Source organism: Ranitomeya imitator, chromosome 8 (genome assembly GCF_032444005.1).
Source record: "Ranitomeya imitator isolate aRanImi1 chromosome 8, aRanImi1.pri, whole genome shotgun sequence".
Classification (NCBI taxonomy): Eukaryota; Metazoa; Chordata; class Amphibia; order Anura; family Dendrobatidae; genus Ranitomeya; species Ranitomeya imitator.
In genome coordinates, this window is record NC_091289.1 from 152,523,382 (window position 1) to 152,544,810 (window position 21,429).

Genomic DNA, 21,429 nt, shown 5'->3' on the forward strand with positions numbered 1-21,429 from the left:
CTATATTGTTCTTGCACTGGGGTCCTTTTCAGTCTGTACCCCCTTCTGCATAGCCCTGAAGATGTGGCTGCTGTAATAAGTTTTTATATCAAAGGAATGAATAAATAATAATTCCCTCTCTCCTTCACCCCTCCAAACAAATGACTACTTTTAGATTTAGTGCCCCTTTAAGAAATATCAGCAGATGCAGTCAAGGTTGTCTCTTTATCATCGTCCCCTTTAAAAGGCAGCATCAGCAGCATCCCTCATTGCACTGAGATCCAGGCACTCCCCTCTCCTCCTCCTCCTCCTCCTGCTTTTCTTCCCCTTGTTTCCATGACTTCCCGCACAGCTCTCCTTGCCAGTTGAGGGTGTCCTCTCTCCAGCTTGATGCCTGGGCACCGCATGGACAGCATGCTCTGCCTGCCTAGCTGCCTGCGCGCTGCGGCTTTCTGGACTCTGGTCTATTCCTACTGCCTGCTCTGCGCCTGCACTGCGCTCATCAAACTTTTCTGCAGCATCCTCATCAGGCCAAGGAGGACCTTCCAGAAGATCCCCAGGGAGGTCACCCCAGGCTGCCTCAATGACCCCTTCCTGGGCACACACTGCTATGTCCGGATCAAGGTAATTCATTCTATGTCCCCCCCAATATTGTACTGTGCCCAGTGGCGTAACTTGAAACTCATGGGCCCCGAGGCGAAAGCTCCAACGGGGCCCCCAAATATTTTAAATCTTTAATAGCAATAGTCTTTTTCTATAGGCCAAAGGGACTTTTAGGGGCCCCCTAGTATCCAGGGCCCGGGTGCGATTCCAACCCCTGCACCTGTACCCCTAATTCTAATTCCACACCTTGTCCATTGGGAACATTGGAGTAACTTCAAACTTGTATTCAGCATGCCCCCCAATTCCTTCTACAACTGCTGCAGCCCTCGGTACAGTGTATCAGTCATTATTCTGCAGAGCTGTCAATAAAGGAGCATGAAATGTATCAATAAGACACTGACACATCCATAATGTCCTGTGCGGTGGTCATGGAGGTTAAATGTTCCTAGAAGCCCCCTGGAATGACATAGTGGCTGCACCCGATCCCTCCGCTGTTGACTCTGTGGTTACAGAATTGACACATATTTACAAACAGACAGAACTATAGATAAATGCTGCATGTCTGTGTATTATGTAACCAGCCTGAACAGATACTTATATAAGCAACCAATGGGTTGACTGTGAAATGTATATGCATGCTTCTACTCATTATACTGTACTCATTATTATTATTATTATTAATTGCATAGGCTTTATTACTGACTGCCCATAAATCATTCATAAATTCTGAGCTGTGTGACACATTTGTCATTTACTCCCTTGGTGTTTGCAGGTCTCTATATAAGAGGCGCTGCTGGAGTCTCACCAGTCAGTATATACTGTACACTTCTCGGCACTGGTTACTTAGTGTTCTGTAGTCCTCCCCAGATATAACAAAGGCTGCTCAGTCATCCTGTGGGGATGTTCTGCATCGTGCTGTCACAGACCATGTGTACATTTCCATACAGTCTATGGCCGTGTCATTTTGAGACGGTGATCCGTTCTCTATATAAAATGATTTATTTCGGTTGAGTAATACTAGATGACATCCGCAGCAGATATTGATGGATTAACCCTTTCGGGCCGGACTCGTCCGCTGAATGCCATAGACTATCTACCCGTAGTGTTCCGCTGCCTTCTCTGCTTCCTTTGTACTATGTGCTATATTTCTCCGTCCTCCGAGCACGTAGCCGTTTTGCAGGTCACCTTTCTTTCAGCGCGTGTTCGGTTGCCACGTTTGTGGAATAACAATTCATGCTGCCAAGTTGAGTGTAAACACGAAGCTAGCCTTTTCATTGAGGCAATTACTGCACCTTAATAGTAATTATCCATTCAATTTGCATGACAAGTGGAATCCGGCACCCAGGAAATGATTAAGCACTTGACCACTATTATTACAAGGGGGTGATATGGCTTTATATAGTACCATTCGATAAATTCGTTTTATTTTTTCAAGGTTACCGGTGAATTACAAAACAGCCTTTTGTTCACGCAGAAATCATTTAGCGTAATAAGCTTGTGTGTTATCTCCATCCTCGGTACATCAGGAGGGAGATAGAGGCTAATACAGTAGTAGTTCTCCTGCCAACAGAGATAGAAAGTCACAGCTGGCATTTCGATTCAGCCCCAAGTATTGAGCGTATGTTGGGCATTAGACCAAATTATGGGAAATCAAAATGTCCATTGTTATGTTTTGTTCTCTAGGAAAGTTCATTGACCTGCTTCCATGTCCTTTATGGGATGATGGGTGCTATGTGGTGTAAAGGATGATGGAATTATGCTGATATTGATTCATAACGTTGCAAAGATATAGTTTCAAAGCAGTGCGGATTAATGGAGCATGGAATTCCCTTTTAAGTAAAGCTTATGGTTAGAAAACCCTAAGACTGCAATAAGATCAATCCATCTATTTAACGGCATATCAATCCCAAACTACATGGTGCAAGTGAACACACTAAATAGTCTCTGAATTGCCATATATTGGAGTTTTTGTAAGTATTAGTTTCTAAACGACCTCTTCTTAACAATCAAAAAGCCTGAAAATGCATCACGTCACTTTCTTGACTATAGTGAAAGGCTAAAAGGGTTCAACAAGGCTAGTGCCCTACATGACAAGCTCTTCTCCAGGTCTTTGTTCACTCCTTTGGAAAGGACATGTTGTTGCACATAGTACTTTACTCTGGTAAAGGAATCCAAATAATCCTGGCAAAAATAAACCCCTTATAACTAGACCTTAATTACCGCAATAAGAATTTTCTAGCAATGCTATGCACATGGACATTAAACAATTCTTATTTTTTATGACAAAGAAAAAAATATAGCAGCGCGTTGTATCGCCTCGTCGTGGCTGGTGGGCACACATAAAATGACCAATTTTTGCACTAAGTTCCCTCATTTTAGGAGTGCATTCTCTGTAGCAGTAATGCAGTTTAAAGGGAAACTGTCAGACAGTTTTTGGACTCCCAAACCAATGTCATCTACGAAAAAATCCCTGTAATGTTGAAGGCGTTCATTTGTTTCATAAGTCCGCGTTTCCATTTTATAGAAATCCTTTGGCTAATTTTTATGCAAAGAAGCTTGCAAGTACAGTGGGCTTCGCCCGGCACATACTGCTCTATGGCCTCTGTGGAGACACAGGGGGTCGGCAGGTGCCTCGAGTCCGCTAGCTGGAACCGTATGGATCAGGGATCGTCCCACCGAATGCCCGCTCTCCCTTTAACGTTGGTGTAACGCTACTCAGACAACACAGGAGGAGGGCAAAACAGTGTTGCAATGCTTTATTGAACCACAAAACAAGCAGATAACAAGTAGAACAGTCCCAGCAAAATACCCCAAGACGGTGCACATTACAGAGTCTCACCCTTCCGCTGACTCACCTTGATAATGGCAGCTGTTACTTCAGAGCTCCCAGGGTCACCTAACCCACACACAGAGAGGCGGTACTGACAAGCATAGGGAGATGACAGTCCATTCAGGTACAAGGACAGTTGACCTGAGTGTCACAACCTGGCTTCTCCGAACAGCCCTATGGAGCCAGGTGACCAGCAAGTCCCAGTCCTGGCTTTCTCCAAATGTATCCATGGTTCAGCGATGGTCAATGGAGCAGATCTGTATTCTTCCAACCGGGGCCAAAACCCCCTGGGTTTTTTCCTGTAGAATGACAGATCTGTGTCCATTGTGATGGTACCATGATAGTGGCTGCTGTCCTGTCTTTAGATTTATATGTCTTGGCAGAATCTCTGGCTGTCTTATTCCATCTCTCTGTCTCTGAGTCTCTTTATACAGAGGCATGAAACCGATTTTTAGATTTAACAAGTGTCCTTCAGTCCAGCATCACAGATAAGGGGAAGAATGGTGATGAGATCAAGTAGCATTATTTGATTATTTAGTTTTTCCCTCTCTGCTTTCAGAGTCAACAAACTGACTCCATAACACAATGCATAATTAGCATATCAGCAAACATCACTAGTCATCAAAGATAAGAGCACACTAGGTCATATGAAATATCAGCTTACAAGTCAATATTACAGGCTTACACAAACAAAAGTATAGATAGCAGACTTCTTCATAGTTTACTAAAAATAGTCATCTGGGTAATTAAGATATAACCCTGTTTCCTCACAGCCTCTGTACCTCTTTCCCTGCCTGCTGCCAGCCTCCTGTCAGTGACTGACTGATCACACTTCTTTGTGACCATCTCTCCTGACAAAGATCTCACGCAGGTGCCATTATTTCATAGGGTGACACATGCGCACATCAATAATCCTGCTCTTCCTATGTCATCAGGACCTTACCGCCCATGCGCCAGCCGTAGGAATGACGATGCTTGTGCCAGATGTCAGGCAAGGGAGTAGGTCACAGAAAATAGAGATCTGCGGATGGGGAAAGAGGGAGAGAGCCCCCATAGCTGTTCGTCTAAGGCCAAGCCCCTGCAGTTTTGGATCATTTGCATAAACATTTGCTGGTTGATTTCTATAAAATAGTGACACGGATTTTTTAAAAAAAGGTATGGATGTAATCAATAGGGGCTGTACATAGATGACGCCAGTTTTGGGTCTAAAAACTTTCTAACAGGTTCAATTTGATTTCCAGATATTTAAAATTGGCATACACTTTAGCATATACAGAGGCTGTTGTATTCTTTTGTTACTATTTGTTTGGATATTATGCAGTCATAGAAACTTGCACCTGTTCACACTTGCTTTATTCAGTTAGGAAATGCTGGTCATTTTTTTATGACAGGGCTTTATTTTTCTACTAATTGTACATACATAGTATGTATAATTTTGCTTTTATATATACTATATATACAGTACAGACCAAAAGTTTGGACACACCTTCTCATTTAAAGATTTTTATGTATTTTCATGACTATGAAAACTGTACATTCACACTGAAGGCATCAAACCTATGAATTAACACATGTGGAATTATATACTTAACAAAAAAGTGTGAAACAACTGAAATTATGTCTTATATTCTAGGTTCTTCAAAGTAGCCACCTTTTGCTTTGATGACTGCTTTGCACACTCTTGGCATTCTCTTGATGAGCTTCAAGAGGTAGTCACCGGGAATAGTCTTCCAACAATCTTGAAGGAGTTCCCAGAGATGCTTAGCACTTGTTGGCCCTTTTGCCTTCACTCTGCGGTCCAGCTCACCCCAAACCATCTAGATTGGGTTCAGGTCTGGTGACTCTGGAGGCCAGGTCATCTGGCGTAGCACCCCATCACTCTCCTTCTTGGTCAAATAGCCCTTACACAGCCTGGAGGTGTGTTTGGGGTCATTGTCCTGTTGAAAAATAAATGATGGTTCAACTAAACGCAAACCGGATGGAATAGCATGCCGCTGCAAGATACTGTGGTAGCCATGCTGGTTCAGTATGCCTTCAATTTTGAATAAATCCCTAGAATATAAGACATAATTTCAGTTGTTTCACACTTTTTTTGTTAAGTATATAATTCCACATGTGTTAATTCATATGTTTGATGCCTTCAGAGTGAATGTACAATTTTCATAGTCATGAAAATACAGAAAAATCTTTAAATGAGAAGGTGTGTCCAAACTTTTGGTCTGTACTGTATATATATATATATATATATATATATATATATATATATATATATATATATATTAGTGTAATAGCTTTCTTAGTTCAAATTTTTTTATTATAGCGTGTTCTCAAATGTCAGAAACTAATAGTGTTATAATTCCTTTGAGAAATGAAACGTGAGGTTTTTGGACCCTGATATAAACTCTATAAAGCTATGTACACACACACACACAAACACACAGTGTTTTTGCAGTGTTTAGGCAAATAAGAAGCTATATTTTGCAGTACTAGCAAAAACTGTGGCATTTCAGAAACCTCATGCAGACACTTGTTGTTTTTTCATGAACGAATTTGAGAACGGCAGCGTTTTTTAAATCTGCTGAATGTCAAGTTACGGTATGTTGTTGCAGCATTTATTCACCCATAGAAAGTAATGAGAAAATGCAAAAACGCTGCAAAAAAAAAAGTAGCACGCAGGTTTTGCTGCATTTTTGCAGCTTTTCTTGCTGTGTTTTTGGTGACTAAAACTGACTTTATTAAACATTTACTATAGACAAATCACACATGTATTCTGCACCTCAAAAAAAGCCACAAAAAAACCATTGCATGTGAACATAGCCTAAAGGTACCTTCACACATAACGATATCGTTAACGATATCGTTGCTTTTTGTGACGTAGCAACGATATCGTTAAGGAAATCGTTATGTGTGACAGCGACCAACGATCAGGCCCCTGCTGGGAGATCGTTGGTCGCTGAACAAAGTCCAGAACTTTATTTCGTCGCTGGATCTCCCATGGACATCGCTGAATCGGCGTGTGTGACACCGATCCAGCGATGTCTTCACTGGTAACCAGGGTAAACATCGGGTAACTAAGCGCTGGGCCGCGCTTAGTAACCCGATGTTTACCCTGGTTACCAGCGTAAAAGTAAAAAAACAAACACTACATACTTACCTACTGCTGTCTGTCCTCCAGCGCTGTGCTCTGCACTCCTCCTGTACTGGCTGTGAGCGTCGGTCAGCCGGAAAGCAGAGCGGTGACGTCACCGCTCTGCTTTCCGGCCGCTGTGCTCACAGCCAGTACAGGAGGAGAGCAGAGCACAGCGCTGGAGGACAGACGGCTGTAGGTAAGTATGTACTGTTTTTTTTTTTTTTACTTTTAGGATGGTAACCAGGGTAAACATCGGGTTACTAAGCGCGGCCCTGCGCTTAGTAACCCGATGTTTACCCTGGTTACCGGGAACCTCGGGATCGTTGGTCGCTGGAGAGCTGTCTGTGTGACAGCTCTCCAGCGACCAAACAGCGACGCTGCAGCGATCCGGATCGTTGTCTATATCGCTGCAGCGTCACTTAATGTGAAGGGGTCTTAACAGCTTCATCAAACTGTGGCTCTCCTCTGTGGAAGAGGGGCCACAGGGCCACTGCGGGGTCATAGCCCAGGTGCAACTTCTATCTCTGCAGCCCATAAAGTGATGTCTTTGCACAAATGTTTACATATGAAGCACAAAAGTTCTTTTTTTTACCTATGTACCTGTTAGGATTTTTCTTACAGTACAACCAATAGTGAGCCCACCCATAAAAAAAAAAACATTATTTGTATTAACTAAAATGTATCTAATCATTATAAACAATAGTTGAGCATTTTTTTTTAAGATTGATCCCTAATCATAACCATGTAACTGCAACAAGTATTTTTCAGTCTAATGATTTGTGAATAATGATTCTATGTAAGGCACATTGAGCATACTGGTTGTGGATTTTCACTGCATCATTAGGGCTGAACATAATCATTTCCATTGTTACAATTAGTCATTGCATGCATTATTTGGACAAAAGTATTGGAATATGGCTGTTAATCAGGGATTTCAGAATTCATATTCAGTCCCCATAGCCACAGGTTTACAACATCTGGCCCTTCGTCGTGCGGTCTTCCTTTACGGCGGAGGGCAGAAAAGTCAATAGCGCCAAAATCCAAACCTCCACTTTCATAAACAGCAGCATGAAATATAATGTATTATATTATCCCATGGGGCTTATCAAGCACACAATGTCCACAATGACCCTCCGAAATTAGTTTCTAAAACAACACATCAAAGGATATATCCATCAACTGCGGGTTTTAAGAGCTCAGATTGTGAAATCCCTGGGACACCTACAGACTATAGAAGCAATCCTCCTCCTCCTCCTCCTCCCATTTATCATCTTGATATATCGTAGTCATCATATTATATAGCACTGTTTACTTACAATTGCTCTTTTTGTCTTTCTACCCAGCTAATTCAGAAGGGAGGAGTTACTTACATCAGGGCTGGACTACAGGGAGAGAGAAAGGACAAACTTAAAAAGGCAAACCTGATTGCATAGCAGTATTCCAAAAAGACAATTATGATATAATACTCTATGATTTCCAAATCTTGGGACAGGACAGGATCTAAAATATAGAGATTTGGTGTATTTTTAACATGTATGGTATCTGACAAAACATCATTGTGCTCCTGACAATTATTTTTCTGGCCTAAGGCTTAGCTGTATAACCATTAATAAGGAAAATAATGTGCATTACTAATAGTGCATGCTCTTCACATGCTTCCCCAATGGAGCGTGTCTGATTGCCGTTAGTATGCCGGTCACATGTACACTTCTCCCTCACGTACTTTCTCCTTCAAAGCACAGCACTTTAGCCTGGAGGCTTCTAACACTTCCCACTCCAAGGGAATCACAATTGGGATCTGACCTACATCGTGATATGATAAAATAAATGAATTTATCTATTTATCATCCTCCTATAAATTTTATAGGATCATTTCCAAGATTGGAGATAAATGAATCAGTTCCGTTTTGGGGCAGGACAATATTAAAAAGTAATGACTGTAGATTATTGCTGAAAAATGTTCCGATGTTACATGAGAAGTGAAGATCATTAATAAAGTAAATACTCTTTGGGGAAAATGATTTAATATAATGAAATATTATAGTGCTTGTGATTAGATGCACAGGCATTATGGTGGCTCAGTGGTTAGCACTGCCACCAGGAATTTCTGGTTTCTGTACGGCCAAGATGTCTGGGTCCCTGCCCTACCCCTCCATAAAAGGGGTGTAAAATAAAGCAACAGAAGCCGGCAGAATAAGGGCATGGCCAGGCGGTGCAGGGGCAGTGGGCTCTGGTGAGAGGGTATGCATACATCAGCGGTCCCCGCTCAGAAACCGGTGAATTCACGCAGCGCACAGTGCCTGCACTTGGGGGATTCAGAAGTCTGCAGTTACACAGAGTTCCCTTGCCTAAACTAAAATAAAAAGTAAAAATAAAAGTTTAAAAAGATTTTTAAAAAATGGCGTCATGCAGGAGGACCGTGCACCACGGACCTGTGCACACAGCGCACTCCATTTGCGAACACTTGCCTCAGACTGATGCGCTTCTTCTCATTTGCATTGCCCAGCAGGATCCAGCATGTACCATTTGCAATGGGCTTAACCAAACAGACGCTCTTTTGCTTATTCTAGGGGTTCCTTCACATCCAGTTCCTGTTAAAGAATGTTCTGATGAAGGTCCTATGACGGACCGAAAACGTTCAATTTCTACATTTTTGTGTCTGGATGCACAATAAAAGGAAATCTATTTTTTCACATACTGAGTACCAAGTTTGTTATTATATACATGTACCCTTACTGTCCCTCTTATTTATTGTCATCTGAACTACTGCAACTCTCTATTGATCGGTCTCCCTCTAACCAAACTTTCTCCTCTCCAACCTGTCCTGAATGCGGCAGCCAAGGTCATATTTCTGTGCAGCCGCTTCACCGATGCATCCACCTTGTGCCAGTCATTACACTGGCTACCCATTCGCTAGTGAGTACAATATAACTCATATCACACACTTACAAAGCTCTCCACAGTTCTGCACCACCCTATGTCTCCTCTGTCATCTCTGTCTATCGCACTACATGTGCCCTCCGTTCTGAAAATGACTTAAGATTAACATCTTCCACAATCTGAACATCACACCTCCATCTCCAAGACTTCTCCTGTGCTGCACCAGCTCTCTGGAATGCTCTAACTTAGACGATCCGACTGTTACCTAGCCTACACATTAGTAAGTGTGCTTCAAAGACATCTCTTTAAACAACTCTGTTACCTAAACTCACTTACTCTCCTCTGTTCCCTCTTTCTAAATATTATTCACAATCTGCTCCTTCCTATTCATCTGTCTCCACACCCTCCATGCACACGATAACTGCACCTGATAGTTGCGCTTAAACACACGGGCTGATGACCGGATCATGCAGCTTCATATGAAAATCCCTATTGATTACAATTGCTGGACCTGAAATAACAAGCACTTTTCACCTATTGTGTTCCCCCCATTTCCGTGTAGATTGTCGCTTGCGAGCAGGGACCTCACCCCTAATGTCACTGTTTACACTGTCTTACCTTCTATCGAATTTATTGTCTGTATATGTCACCGCTTAATTGTAAAGCGCTGCAGAATACGTTGGCGTTATAAATAAAATCATTATTATCAAAGACCACCCCTCTCATATGATTTTGCCAGGGTAAGCTGTGGCCAGCCAGACATTTGCTTTATTATATGGCAGCTAATTAGCTCATTCATGGACGGCTCAGCGTTCCGGCTCATACAGGGGGTCTCAATCTCTTTGATATAATACATTGGAACATATTGACAGATATTATTTTCATTAGATAACCCTTTCATAGACAAGGTCAAGTTTGACCATGATGGGATTGTCGAATTTCCATCATGGAGACTAGCGCTTTACTGTACAAAAATGTCATCCTGTACTTTTTTCAGAATCTGCTGCAGAGCGCAGATGTGAGCAGAGTGTATGTATAATGCCAAGGAAAAGGTCAGATCTCATCCCAGGCTTTAGACTATATCCCCTGCCCTGAGCCTTAATATAGCCATATGCCTGCAGCTTTAGTTCTTACTTTGTTTTTTTCTACTTTTAATGAATACATATTGCACGTGATACTTATAATCCGTTTTCCGCCTTCCTTCGTCGTGACTAACATCTGCATAATTAATCTGCAGGATTCCGGATTGCGATTCCACTACGTTGCTGCCGGAGAACGAGGAAAACCCCTCATGTTACTTCTACATGGATTTCCAGAGTTCTGGTAAATGCTTCTTCGTTGTGACGTATAGAGAATATTTACACGTATTTGAACAGGTTTTCTATTTGTAGAAAAAATACTTGTAGATATTTTCTTAATAGAAAGAACTTTCAAATACAAAAATTATTTTCAAAGTTGCTGTGATTTTCAATTCCTGGTTGGTCGTCTGTGCCAATTTCAGCCCCCAACACAGGAAAATGTTTCCAGTGTCGGGATGTGATCAGTGCTGTGCGAAGGGGCTGGGTTACTGCTGACTTCAATACCTGAGCCAGCCCCCTCCTGTGTCTATGCATCGGCTGTCAAACAGAAGGCTGGTTTGAGCATAGGGCAAGAAGTGGATCACATGGCACCTTCATAAATAAAAGTAGATATTTATCACTACTAAACTTTAACTACTGAAACGCTGTTAATTCAAAGAATAAATGCTGCATAAGGCCTCATAAGTGCTATCCGTGACTTTCAGACCTTTGATAGTCAATGGAGTCATTCACATTGCAAGAGTTTTGGTGTAAAATCGCGGAGACATGTCTGATTTTGGTCCGAGCGTCGGATCAAAATCCGCAATGTCTATGGGTCCAATTTTCGCAGACTGTCACGTAGGAAACGCTTTTTTTTCCCCTCCACGTATGAGAAAAACGGATGACACTTGGACCAAACTCTGATCAAAATAATTGGTCCGTTTTCTCGTACATGTGAATGAAGCTAAAAGTTGGACTTGTTCTAAAATATAAGGATTTTTGAGTTCTTGGCATAAAAATCCTGTAAAATTAAAAAATGAACACATCTAAAATACATTTTACGCAACTTTACTGCTCCTATAGTGTTAGTTGCAGGAGGAAATCCTGCTGAATATACCTGTACCTCAATGGACTCTATTAATCTTCTGAAAAAATGTATTTAATATTGGCCATATGGACTAAAGATTGTTCATGGGGAGAATGTGGTGAAACTGTCATTTCAGCATTTCCCCACATTCTACACATGCTGGACAGATGATTACGGTATGGCTGACGTATACAGTGTACAGCCTATAAAATGATGTGTATTGCATATTTTCCATTATTAGCTGCACGGATAGTCCTTTTTACTTGATTTTTTTTTTTTTTTTTTGTTCTCTTAGGTTCCTTGACCATAATTTTCTAGTCTGTCATTTTTTGCACCCCATTTTATGACCACTTTCAATAATTACAATGATGTTGACCAAGAGGCGCTCACAGCATACAAATTAATACAGCTCCATGGAGATGAACATCAGCTAAAAATGTCATGTGCAGATAAATAAAGAGATTATTATTATATTATTAGCGCCCACTCATGGGGCACTATAACTAGGGGGACAAAACACAGCCCTCCTGGTTAAATATTCTCCAAAATATCAGCGCTGAATAGTAGACATACATTTTAATAAAGGTACACTTGATTAAAGTTCTCATTTAGGCTTAGACCTATTCATAGAGTCTATGAGGTCTTATGGTTTCAGCTTTCACCCCTGATTATAAATTGGTTGAAATAAGTGTGCTTATCACTTTCTGTAATATTGTCTAGAACAGTGTTTCCCAAACTCCTGTCCTCACGGCCCCCCACAGATTACAGATATGTCTGTTAATTTTTTTTTCAGCATTTTATCTCACTTGGAATTTTTTTATCCATTTTCTAGTGCAAATTGTGGTCAATTGAATGGGGTCGTTCAAAATTGAAGCTCATTAAACAAGAAACCAGCCCTCATATGACTATGTCAACGGAATAATAAATAGGTTATGGCTCTTGGAATTGGCAAGGGGAGGAAAAAATGAAAGTGCAAAATACATGAAATCGCCTGGACATGAAGGGGTGTAGTGTGCTGACGGTTGCTGTGATAACAGGAGGTCTTGCAATGGCCTCCTTCTCTGCCATAAACCTCAGCCTTAGGCCGGGGACACACACAACGTATAAAAAAACGGTCCGTTTTTGACGGACGAGAATCGCACAAATGTTACCAAAACAATGATCCGTGTGCAGTGCGAGGATGCGCTTTTCTCGCATTAAATGATCCGTGTGACATCCGTGTGACATCCGTATGGTGAGATTTTCTCACACACTTGCAAAATGAGCAAATAATGGCTGAGCCTTTCCTGTCACCTGCCCAATGCCTGAGAAGTCACACTGATGGTCCGTGTGCTGTGCTATTTTTTCTCACCCCCATAGACTTTCATTGGCGATTCTCGGCCGAGAAACGCTGACAATCGCAGCATGCTGCGATTTCACTCGGATCCTGAATACGGCCGAGAAAATATCGGATGATGGGAGCTGCCCCATTGATTAACATTGGGACAAGTGCTATGCGATTTTTTATCGCATTGCACTCGTCCGTATTACGGTCTAGTGTGACCCCGGCCTTAGGCCAGTCTCACACGTCCAGATAATTCCGGTACCGAAAAAATCGGTACCGGAGTTATCCGTGTCCGTGTGTCTGTGAGCTCACGTAGGCCATCCGTGTGGCACACGTGCTGCACACGTGTGCCGCCCGTGTGCCGACTGGGTACCACACGGAGTCTCCGTCCCTGAACAGAAAAGCTGGTGTTACACATTGCAAATCGCTACAGCGCACAAGCGACAAGATGGCGATAGGCGTCCACGCCCCTAAGACCTATGTCATCACTCTGCCCATGCTCCTTCATTGGCTGAAAAAATGGCGCCAAACGCGTCATACGAAACGCGACGTTGGTGCGAAGATCGCCGACCGCATGGCCGATCCCACACTAGGATCGGGTCGGGTTTCATGAAACCCGACTTTGCCAAAAGTCGGCAACTTTTGAATTTGTACGATCCGTTTCGCTCAAGCCTATGACCCAATAATTATTGAACATTTATAGGAACGCTCACAATAATCAACCAGTGAAAATGTGCTAGCAGTCGCCAACGAAGGAGTAAAATGCTCGTTTGGTGAGTAGATAATTTATGCCAACATAAAAATCATCATTATTGGCAGCATTTTGCCCAATGTAAACAGGAGATGTGCCGCCAAAAACAGGTATTTTATATAGGGACAGAATGATCCTATGAGGCCAGTCTCACACGTCCAGATAATTCCGGTACAGGAAAAATTGGTACCGGAATTATCCGTGTCCGTGTGCTTACGTTGAACATCAGTGTGGCACACGTGCGGCAGCCGTGTGACACCCGTGTGCCGACTGAGGACCACATGGACTGTGCAGGAGACAGCGCTAGAGTTAAGCGCTGTCCCCTGTGTGCGGTGCTGAAGCCGGTATTCATCCCTTCTTCCCAGCAGCGTTTGCTGGAAAGAAGGAATGAATAATCTTTATTTATTTATTTATTTTTTTAAAATAAAGTTGCCGGTAATCTGCTCCCTCCTACCCCCTGTGCGCCCCCCCCGCTGGCATTAAAAATACTTACTCAGCTCCCTCGGCGCTTACATCGTCTCAGCGTCGCTGCTTGTCCTGTATGAGCGGTCACGTGGTGCCGCTTATTACAGTAATGAATATGCGGCTCCACCCCTATGGGAGGTGGAGCTGCATATTCATCACTGTAATGTGCGGCACCACATGACCGCTCATACAGGACAAGCAGCGACGCTGAAAGTATGTAAGCGCCGAGGGAGCTGAGTAAGTATTGGGGGGTGAGTTGCACACAGGGGGTGGGAGGGGGGCAGATTACCGGCAACTTTATTTTAAAAACAAAAATAAATAAAAAAAAAGATTATTCATTCCTTCTTTCCAGCAAACGCTGCTGGAGAGAAGAAATTAATGGGGCTTCAGCACCACACGCGGGGGGGACAGCGCTTACAGTAGCGCTGTCTCCTGCACGGCACACGGACTGCACACGGACAACATCTGTGTGCGGTACGTGTTTTACACGGACCCATTGACTTTAATGCGTCCGTGTGATCCATGCGCTCCCACGAACACTGACATGTCTCCGTGTTTTCCAAACGGACACACAGTCCATGAAAACATGCTGACATGTGCAGAGACACATTGATTTTAATGTGTCTACGTGAGTCAGTGTCTCCGGTACGTGTGGAAACTGTCACCTCACGTACTGGAGCCACTGACGTGTGAAACCGGCCTTAGGAATTGTTCTGTCCCCATTGTAGTTCATTATCCTGTGCAATCAGTCCAGTAATTGAGCACTGGATGTAGTCTCTCTGTGATTGCTACTGGCCTGAAATCAATCTGAGTTGATGGACACCCAATGTTTGGGTGATGGTGCACTTGTGTCTCCACTTTTAATTTTGCTTAGGGTCACACTTTGTCTAAAACCGGCCCTAATGATAACAAAGTCACTGATTCTCAGTTAACATACTCTGCAGTAGAGATGAGCAAACTTGTTCGGAAAATGATTGCCAAACATAAATTTGGCACGAATATTGCACATTCGGATTCAGCGACTGTTTTCCGAACAAGTTCTCTCATTTCTACTGTGCAGCCAGCAATGTGCAGGGAAACAAACAGCTTGAAAAAAGTAATACAGTGCAAATGTTTTAATTAAACTCTTCATTTAAATAAAACAAATGTTTTCGAAAGTGTCCATATCTTTAAAATAAAAAATACAAATTAACTAAAGAAATATAACAAGTTCCAGAAGTGTAGATAAAATACAGATTTTCTATCACACAACCTTCCCACTATTTCTGTCTCAAGGCAATGTACTTTAGTAGGTGCAGCATTTAATTTACAATGTTTCACAATTTCTCTATCACAAGGTTTTGTTACATTCTCTATTATTGATGTTAAATAGGCAAGAGCCATAGTCGCCTCCGGCTACAAGGCAACTTTTATTATGGAGTATTATATGTCTGAACAAGGGCACATGAGCATTGGTCTTCTGCTTGAACCCAGACTCCCCAAACAGAAAGATGATATTATTCTTATATAGCACCATCATATTCCACAACGCTTTACAGACATCCTCACCACTGTCCATTGGGGCCAGGTCCGCGACAAGGTATTTTGGTGTCTTAGATAGATGAAGCCGATCTCAGCCCTAAAGCAAAGGAATGAGTCAGAGACTAAGGGTACCGTCACACAGTGCAATTTTCATCGCTACAACGGTACGATCCGTGACGCTCCAGCATCGTAACAATATCGCTCCAGCGTCGTAGACTGCTGTCACACTTTGCAATCTACGACGCTGGAGTGAAAATTTCATGACGTATGTGCGATGTAGAAGCCGTTGGTTACTATGCGCACATCGTATACGATATATGTTACACCATGCGATCATGCCGCCACAGCGGGACACTAGACGACGAAAGAAAGTTTCAAACGATCTGCTACGACGTACGATTCTCAGCGGGGTCCCTGATCGCAGGAGCGTGTCAGACACTGCGATCTCGTAACTATATCGCTCGAACGTCACGAATCGTGCCGTCGTAGCGATCAAAATTGCACTGTGTGACGGTACCCTAAGGTAGCAGGACCCCCAATTCATCCTTCTCCGATAGGTCAGGTAACAATCTCTGACAATCACTTCCACTAGAATTGTTACCTTTTTCACAAAAAGCATCAAAAGTAAAAATGTGGTGTACTTTAGGAGTTTCGCTCAACAGGGACTGCAATTTTAAAGTAAGTTATATATGATGTACAATAACAAATTGTATTGTGGTACCGTGTTAGCCAGAAAAATAGATGTGAATACTTTTCTTCCCAATGATGACAAAAGTATTCTAGGAGTGATACCTTTATTGGCTAACCAGAAAATATGTTTGCAAGCTTTCAGAGCACAGAGGCTTCTTCTTCAAGCAAGATTACAGATAGATTAATCCCTTCAAGACCTTTTCCGTTTTTGCATTCTCGTTTTTCGCTCCCCTCCTTCCCAGAGCCATAACTTTTTTTATTTTTCCATCAATATGGCCATGTGAGGGCTTGTTTTTTGCGGGACAAGTTGCACTTTTGAACAACATCATTGGTTTTAGCATGTCGTGTACTTGAAAACGGGAAAAAAATTCCAAGTGCGGTGAAATTGCAAAAAAGTGCAATCCCACACTTGTTTCTTGTTTGGCTTTTTTGCTAGGTTCACTAAATGCTAAAACTGACCATCCATTATGATTCTAGAGGTAATTACGAGTTCATAGACACCAAATATGTCTAGGTTACATTTTATCTAAGTGGTAAAAATAAATCCAAACTTTGCTTAAAAAAAAAAAATTGCGCAAGTTTCCAATACCCATAGCGTCTACATTTTTCATGATCTCGGGTTGCGTGAGGGCTTATTTCTTGCGTGCCGAGCTGACGTTTGTAATGATACCATTTTAGTGCAGATATGGTCTTTTGATCGCCCGATATTGCATTTTAATGCAATGTTGCGGCGACCGAAAAAACGTAATTCTGGCGTTTCAAATTTTTTTCGCGCTACGCCGTTTAGCGATCAGGTTAATTTTTTTTTTTATTGATAGATCGGGCAATTTTGAAGTGTGATGCCTTCTAAAGATAAGCCAAGAAAATCACACTAATTACCGTATATACTCGAGTATAAGCCGACCCGAGTATAAGCCGACCCCCCTAATTTTGCCACAAAAAACTGGGAAAACTTATTGACTCGAGTATAAGCCTAGGGTGGAAATGCAGCATTTACCGGTGAATTTCAAAAATAAAAATAGATCATTATTTCCCCATAGCTGTGCCATATAGTGCTCTGCACCGTTCATATTTCCCCATAGGTGTGAACCATATAGTGCTCTGCACCGTTCATTGTGCCCCCTAGCTGTGCCATATACGGTGCTCTGCACCGTTCACTGTGCCCCATAGCTGTGCTGTGCCATATACGGTGCTCTGCACCGTTCACTGTGCCCCATACATAGCTGTGCTGTGCCATATACGGTGCTCTGCACCGTTCACTGTGCCCCATAGCTGTGCTGTGCCATATACGGTGCTCTGCACCGTTCACTGTGCCCCATAGCTGTGCTGTGCCATATACGGTGCTCTGCACCGTTCACTGTGCCCCATAGCTGTGCTGTGCCATATACGGTGCTCTGCACCGTTCACTGTGCCCCATAGCTGTGCTGTGCCATATACGGTGCTCTGCACCGTTCACTGTGCCCCATAGCTGTGCTGTGCCATATACGGTGCTCTGCACCGTTCACTGTGCCCCATAGATGTTCCACATAAATTTGTGCCGCCGCTGCCGCAATAAAGAAAAAAAAAACACATACTCACCTCCCTTGATTGCAGCTCCCGGCGTCTCGTTCCGGCGCCTCCATCTTCCCGGCGTCTCTGCTCTGACTGATCAGGCAGAGGGCGCCGCGCACACTATATGCGTCATCGCGCCCTCTGCCTGAACAGTCAGAGAGCAGAGACGCCGGGAAGATGGAGGCGCCGGCCGGGAAGATGGATCGGCGCCCGGCGGCTGGAACGAGGACAGGTGAATATGCTATACTCACCTAGTCCTGGCGATTCTCGCGCTGTCCCCTCCTGTCTTCGGTGCCGCAGCTTCTTTCTCTATCAGCGGTCACCGGCACCGCTGATTAGAGAAATGAATAAGCGGCTCCGCCCCTATGGGAGGTGGAGCCGCTTATTCATTTCTGTAATGAGCGGTCCCACGTGACCGCTGAAGAGAGGAAGAAACTGCAGCGCCGAAGCCCGTGGGACGGCAGGGACAGCGCGAGGATCGCTGGGACTAGGTAAGTATACCCCAGCGCCCTCACCCCCTCACCCGCCGACCCTGCCACTACCATGACTCGAGTATAAGCCGAGGGGGGCACTTTCAGCCCAAAAATTTGGGCTGAAAATCTCGGCTTATACTCGAGTATATACGGTAATCTATTTGTAATCTTGCCTGAAGAAGGAGCCACTGTGCTCTGAAAGCTGCAAACATATTATTTTCCGGTTAGCCAATAAAGGTATCACTCCCAGAATACTTCTGTCATCATTGGGCAGAATAGTATTCACATCTAAAGTAAGGTATAGAATCACTCAATATTTGTGGACCAGTTACACTATCAGGGACAAATTGCACAATTTGTCCCTGACATCCTAGATTTTAAATGTCAGACCTGATGATAGTCATAAAAACTAATATTGCTTAAATATAATGGGGACTGTTTAGTTTCATTTAAGGTGTCCAGTATTTGGCGGATAACCTAATGAAAACTAAATAGACGCCACTATAGATAGTGATGTGCTGAAGGTTTTTGAGTCTGTCATGCGACAAATACAGCTTGCAACAAAACTGATATTGGTTCTGGTGCCATATTCCTGTTCTGATGGTGGTTCTGGTGAAGTATTCCTATTCTGATAGTACTTCTGGTGACTAATTCATGTAGTGAAGGTTGTTCTAGTACTGTGTTAATGTACTACTGATGTATCTGAAGATATATTTATGTAGTGATGATAGTCCTGGTGATGTATTCATGTAGTTGCTGTTGTTCTCGTGAGGAATTCATCACTAAAACCATCATTAGTATATAAATAAAAACCCAAACTCCTCATGAGTACATAAATAGAACACCAGAGTCATTAATAGTACATAAGTACAGCACCAGAACCATCATCTGAAAATAAATAGGTCAGTAGAACCACCATCAGTATATAAAATGTCACCAGAACCAACATCAGCACACAGATCCATCACCTTCAGTAAATAAATATAATGCCAGTACCATTATAAGTTAATGAATACATCACCAGAACCACCATAAGTACTTGAATACAAGAACCTAGCTTAGGACAGCACTCAATTGTAATGTAAGGTCAGCCTCATATACAATTGTATCGCATGAATCTACAACTTTTAGTATGTCCTTAATAATGGTAAGGAGATGCTGTGAGTTGTTATCAGTTTTTATGAGACTGCGGACCATGCAGGAACCACAGCACTGATGTGACACAGGCATGATCACAAATAAATATTTACATCCAGGTACCTTACAGGTGACATCTTCCGTGATTGGAGTCGTTCTCCTTCTTTTCACCTCTATCTTGTCCAGATGCCATGATGACTTCTCATATTCACAGATCATCTCTACAGACTTCCATCCTCTCCGGTTTTCTGCAGCACATCCAAACACGGTGCCCTTAAAAATAAGAGTGTTGTAAAAATGCCCTCTGCATAAAAACATCTGTCTATACTGTGCCCTAAATAAACATCCTATGGTATAAGGCCTTCACACTCTCTGCCCTTATGAGCTATAACCAGCACACTGTCTACCACTATCAGCTCTAAACACCACACTGTCTACCCTTATAAACCACGGCCTATAACATGGCTGTCCACGCTGCACTGTTTTCCCTTACACTCTTAACTCCACACTGTCCACAGCCATGGTGACATCTCTCCATAATGTGTCCTCAACACTGCAAAGCAACAGTGCTAACCACTGAGCCACCGTGATGAATGTTTTGAGTGAAAGAACCCAGTTAAAGAGGTACTATCAGCAGGTCAACAGTGGCCAGTTTTTGCTCTTATTTTATTCCTACTACTCCACTGAGTATTCCACTTTTCTTTTTCTTTTTTTTTAATCTGCCATATGATTTTTAGAGTTTCTTCGTATTTATTGCACACAACATTGTAATTTTGATGGGCTTTTCCCAGGGGGGGGGTGTTGCTTACAGGATCCTCTGGGGCTGCTCCGCATTATTACCCTGTGAGACACACCTCATTGGGAAAAACTATATAAAGATTATCTCTAAATAAAAAGGCCCATATCTCTAGAACCATGTAGCGGGAATTAAAAAAGAACACTACATGGAGCAGTAGGAATAGAATAAGAGCTAAATCTGCCCACTTTGACTGAGTGGCACCAATTGCATAAACGCTTTGATTATAAAAAAATAAATAAATTTGTACCTAACAAAATATTTTTTTTTACTAGATGCCTCGCTATTCTGCACAGCAAGCATATGCCTACCAAGAGGAAGCCAGAGAGTCTGTTAGTCAATGTCTGTAAATGAATGTCATTGGATCTCTCTAGTGTATGCATATGGTAACTGTACACTTCTTCTGCTCTCTCATTCCGTTTACTCCTCCACTCTCACCACCCAGTGACTTTCTCTATTATGGACCCCAGGACACTGTTGCCTCTCGGCTTCCGCTGCTTTTCATTTTCAGTGCTGCAGCGGTGGTGACCCCCAATCTGTAGCATGATTGCTGCAGCCATAGGATGGAATTTATAGGAGCTACAAAATCATATAACACATACAGCAACACACAAAAAAAGAAAAAAGGTAGCTGAGTAACAATTAATAATGCTTATTAGGTGAATCAGAACATAAAATCCAATTGTCAAAAAAATGCCTAAAAAATATTTAAAATGTGTATAAAAGGACAAAACTAAATACAAGACAAACCAAAACACAATAAGTGTTATAGTCAAAAATACCCTTTATGTTATCATATAGGAAAGCAAACCTGTTAGCATGGGAAATATAGCATATGACTTACTATGTGTGAAGGATGGGGGGGATTTATTGACAGCCTATAATCCTCCTGAAAACATGCAGCCTTAAAGGGACTCTGTCACCTGAATTTGGAGGGAACAATTTTCAGCCATAGGGGCGGGGATTTCGGGTGTTTGATTCACCCTTTCCTTACCCGCTGGCTGCATGCTGGCTGCAATATTGTATTGAAGTTCATTCTCTGTCCTCCGTAGTACATGCCTGCACAAGGTGCAATCTTGCCTTGCTCAGGCGTGTACTATGAAGGACAGAGAATGAACTTCAATCCAATATTTCAGCCAGCATGCAGCCAGCGG

General features: G+C 42.6%; 1 protein-coding gene across 1 annotated transcript in view; it reads left to right on the forward strand.

Annotated features, from left to right (window-relative positions):
• Positions 1–247: 247 nt before the first annotated feature.
• The window catches only part of EPHX4 (epoxide hydrolase 4), a 62,068-nt gene continuing 40,886 nt past the window's right edge, over positions 248–21,429 (forward strand). Inside the window, exons 1-2 of the mRNA XM_069737557.1 lie at positions 248–603; positions 10,660–10,745. Coding sequence (XP_069593658.1) covers positions 370–603; positions 10,660–10,745 — 320 coding nt within the window. The 5' untranslated portion in view covers positions 248–369. The remainder of the gene's footprint in view (positions 604–10,659; positions 10,746–21,429) is intronic.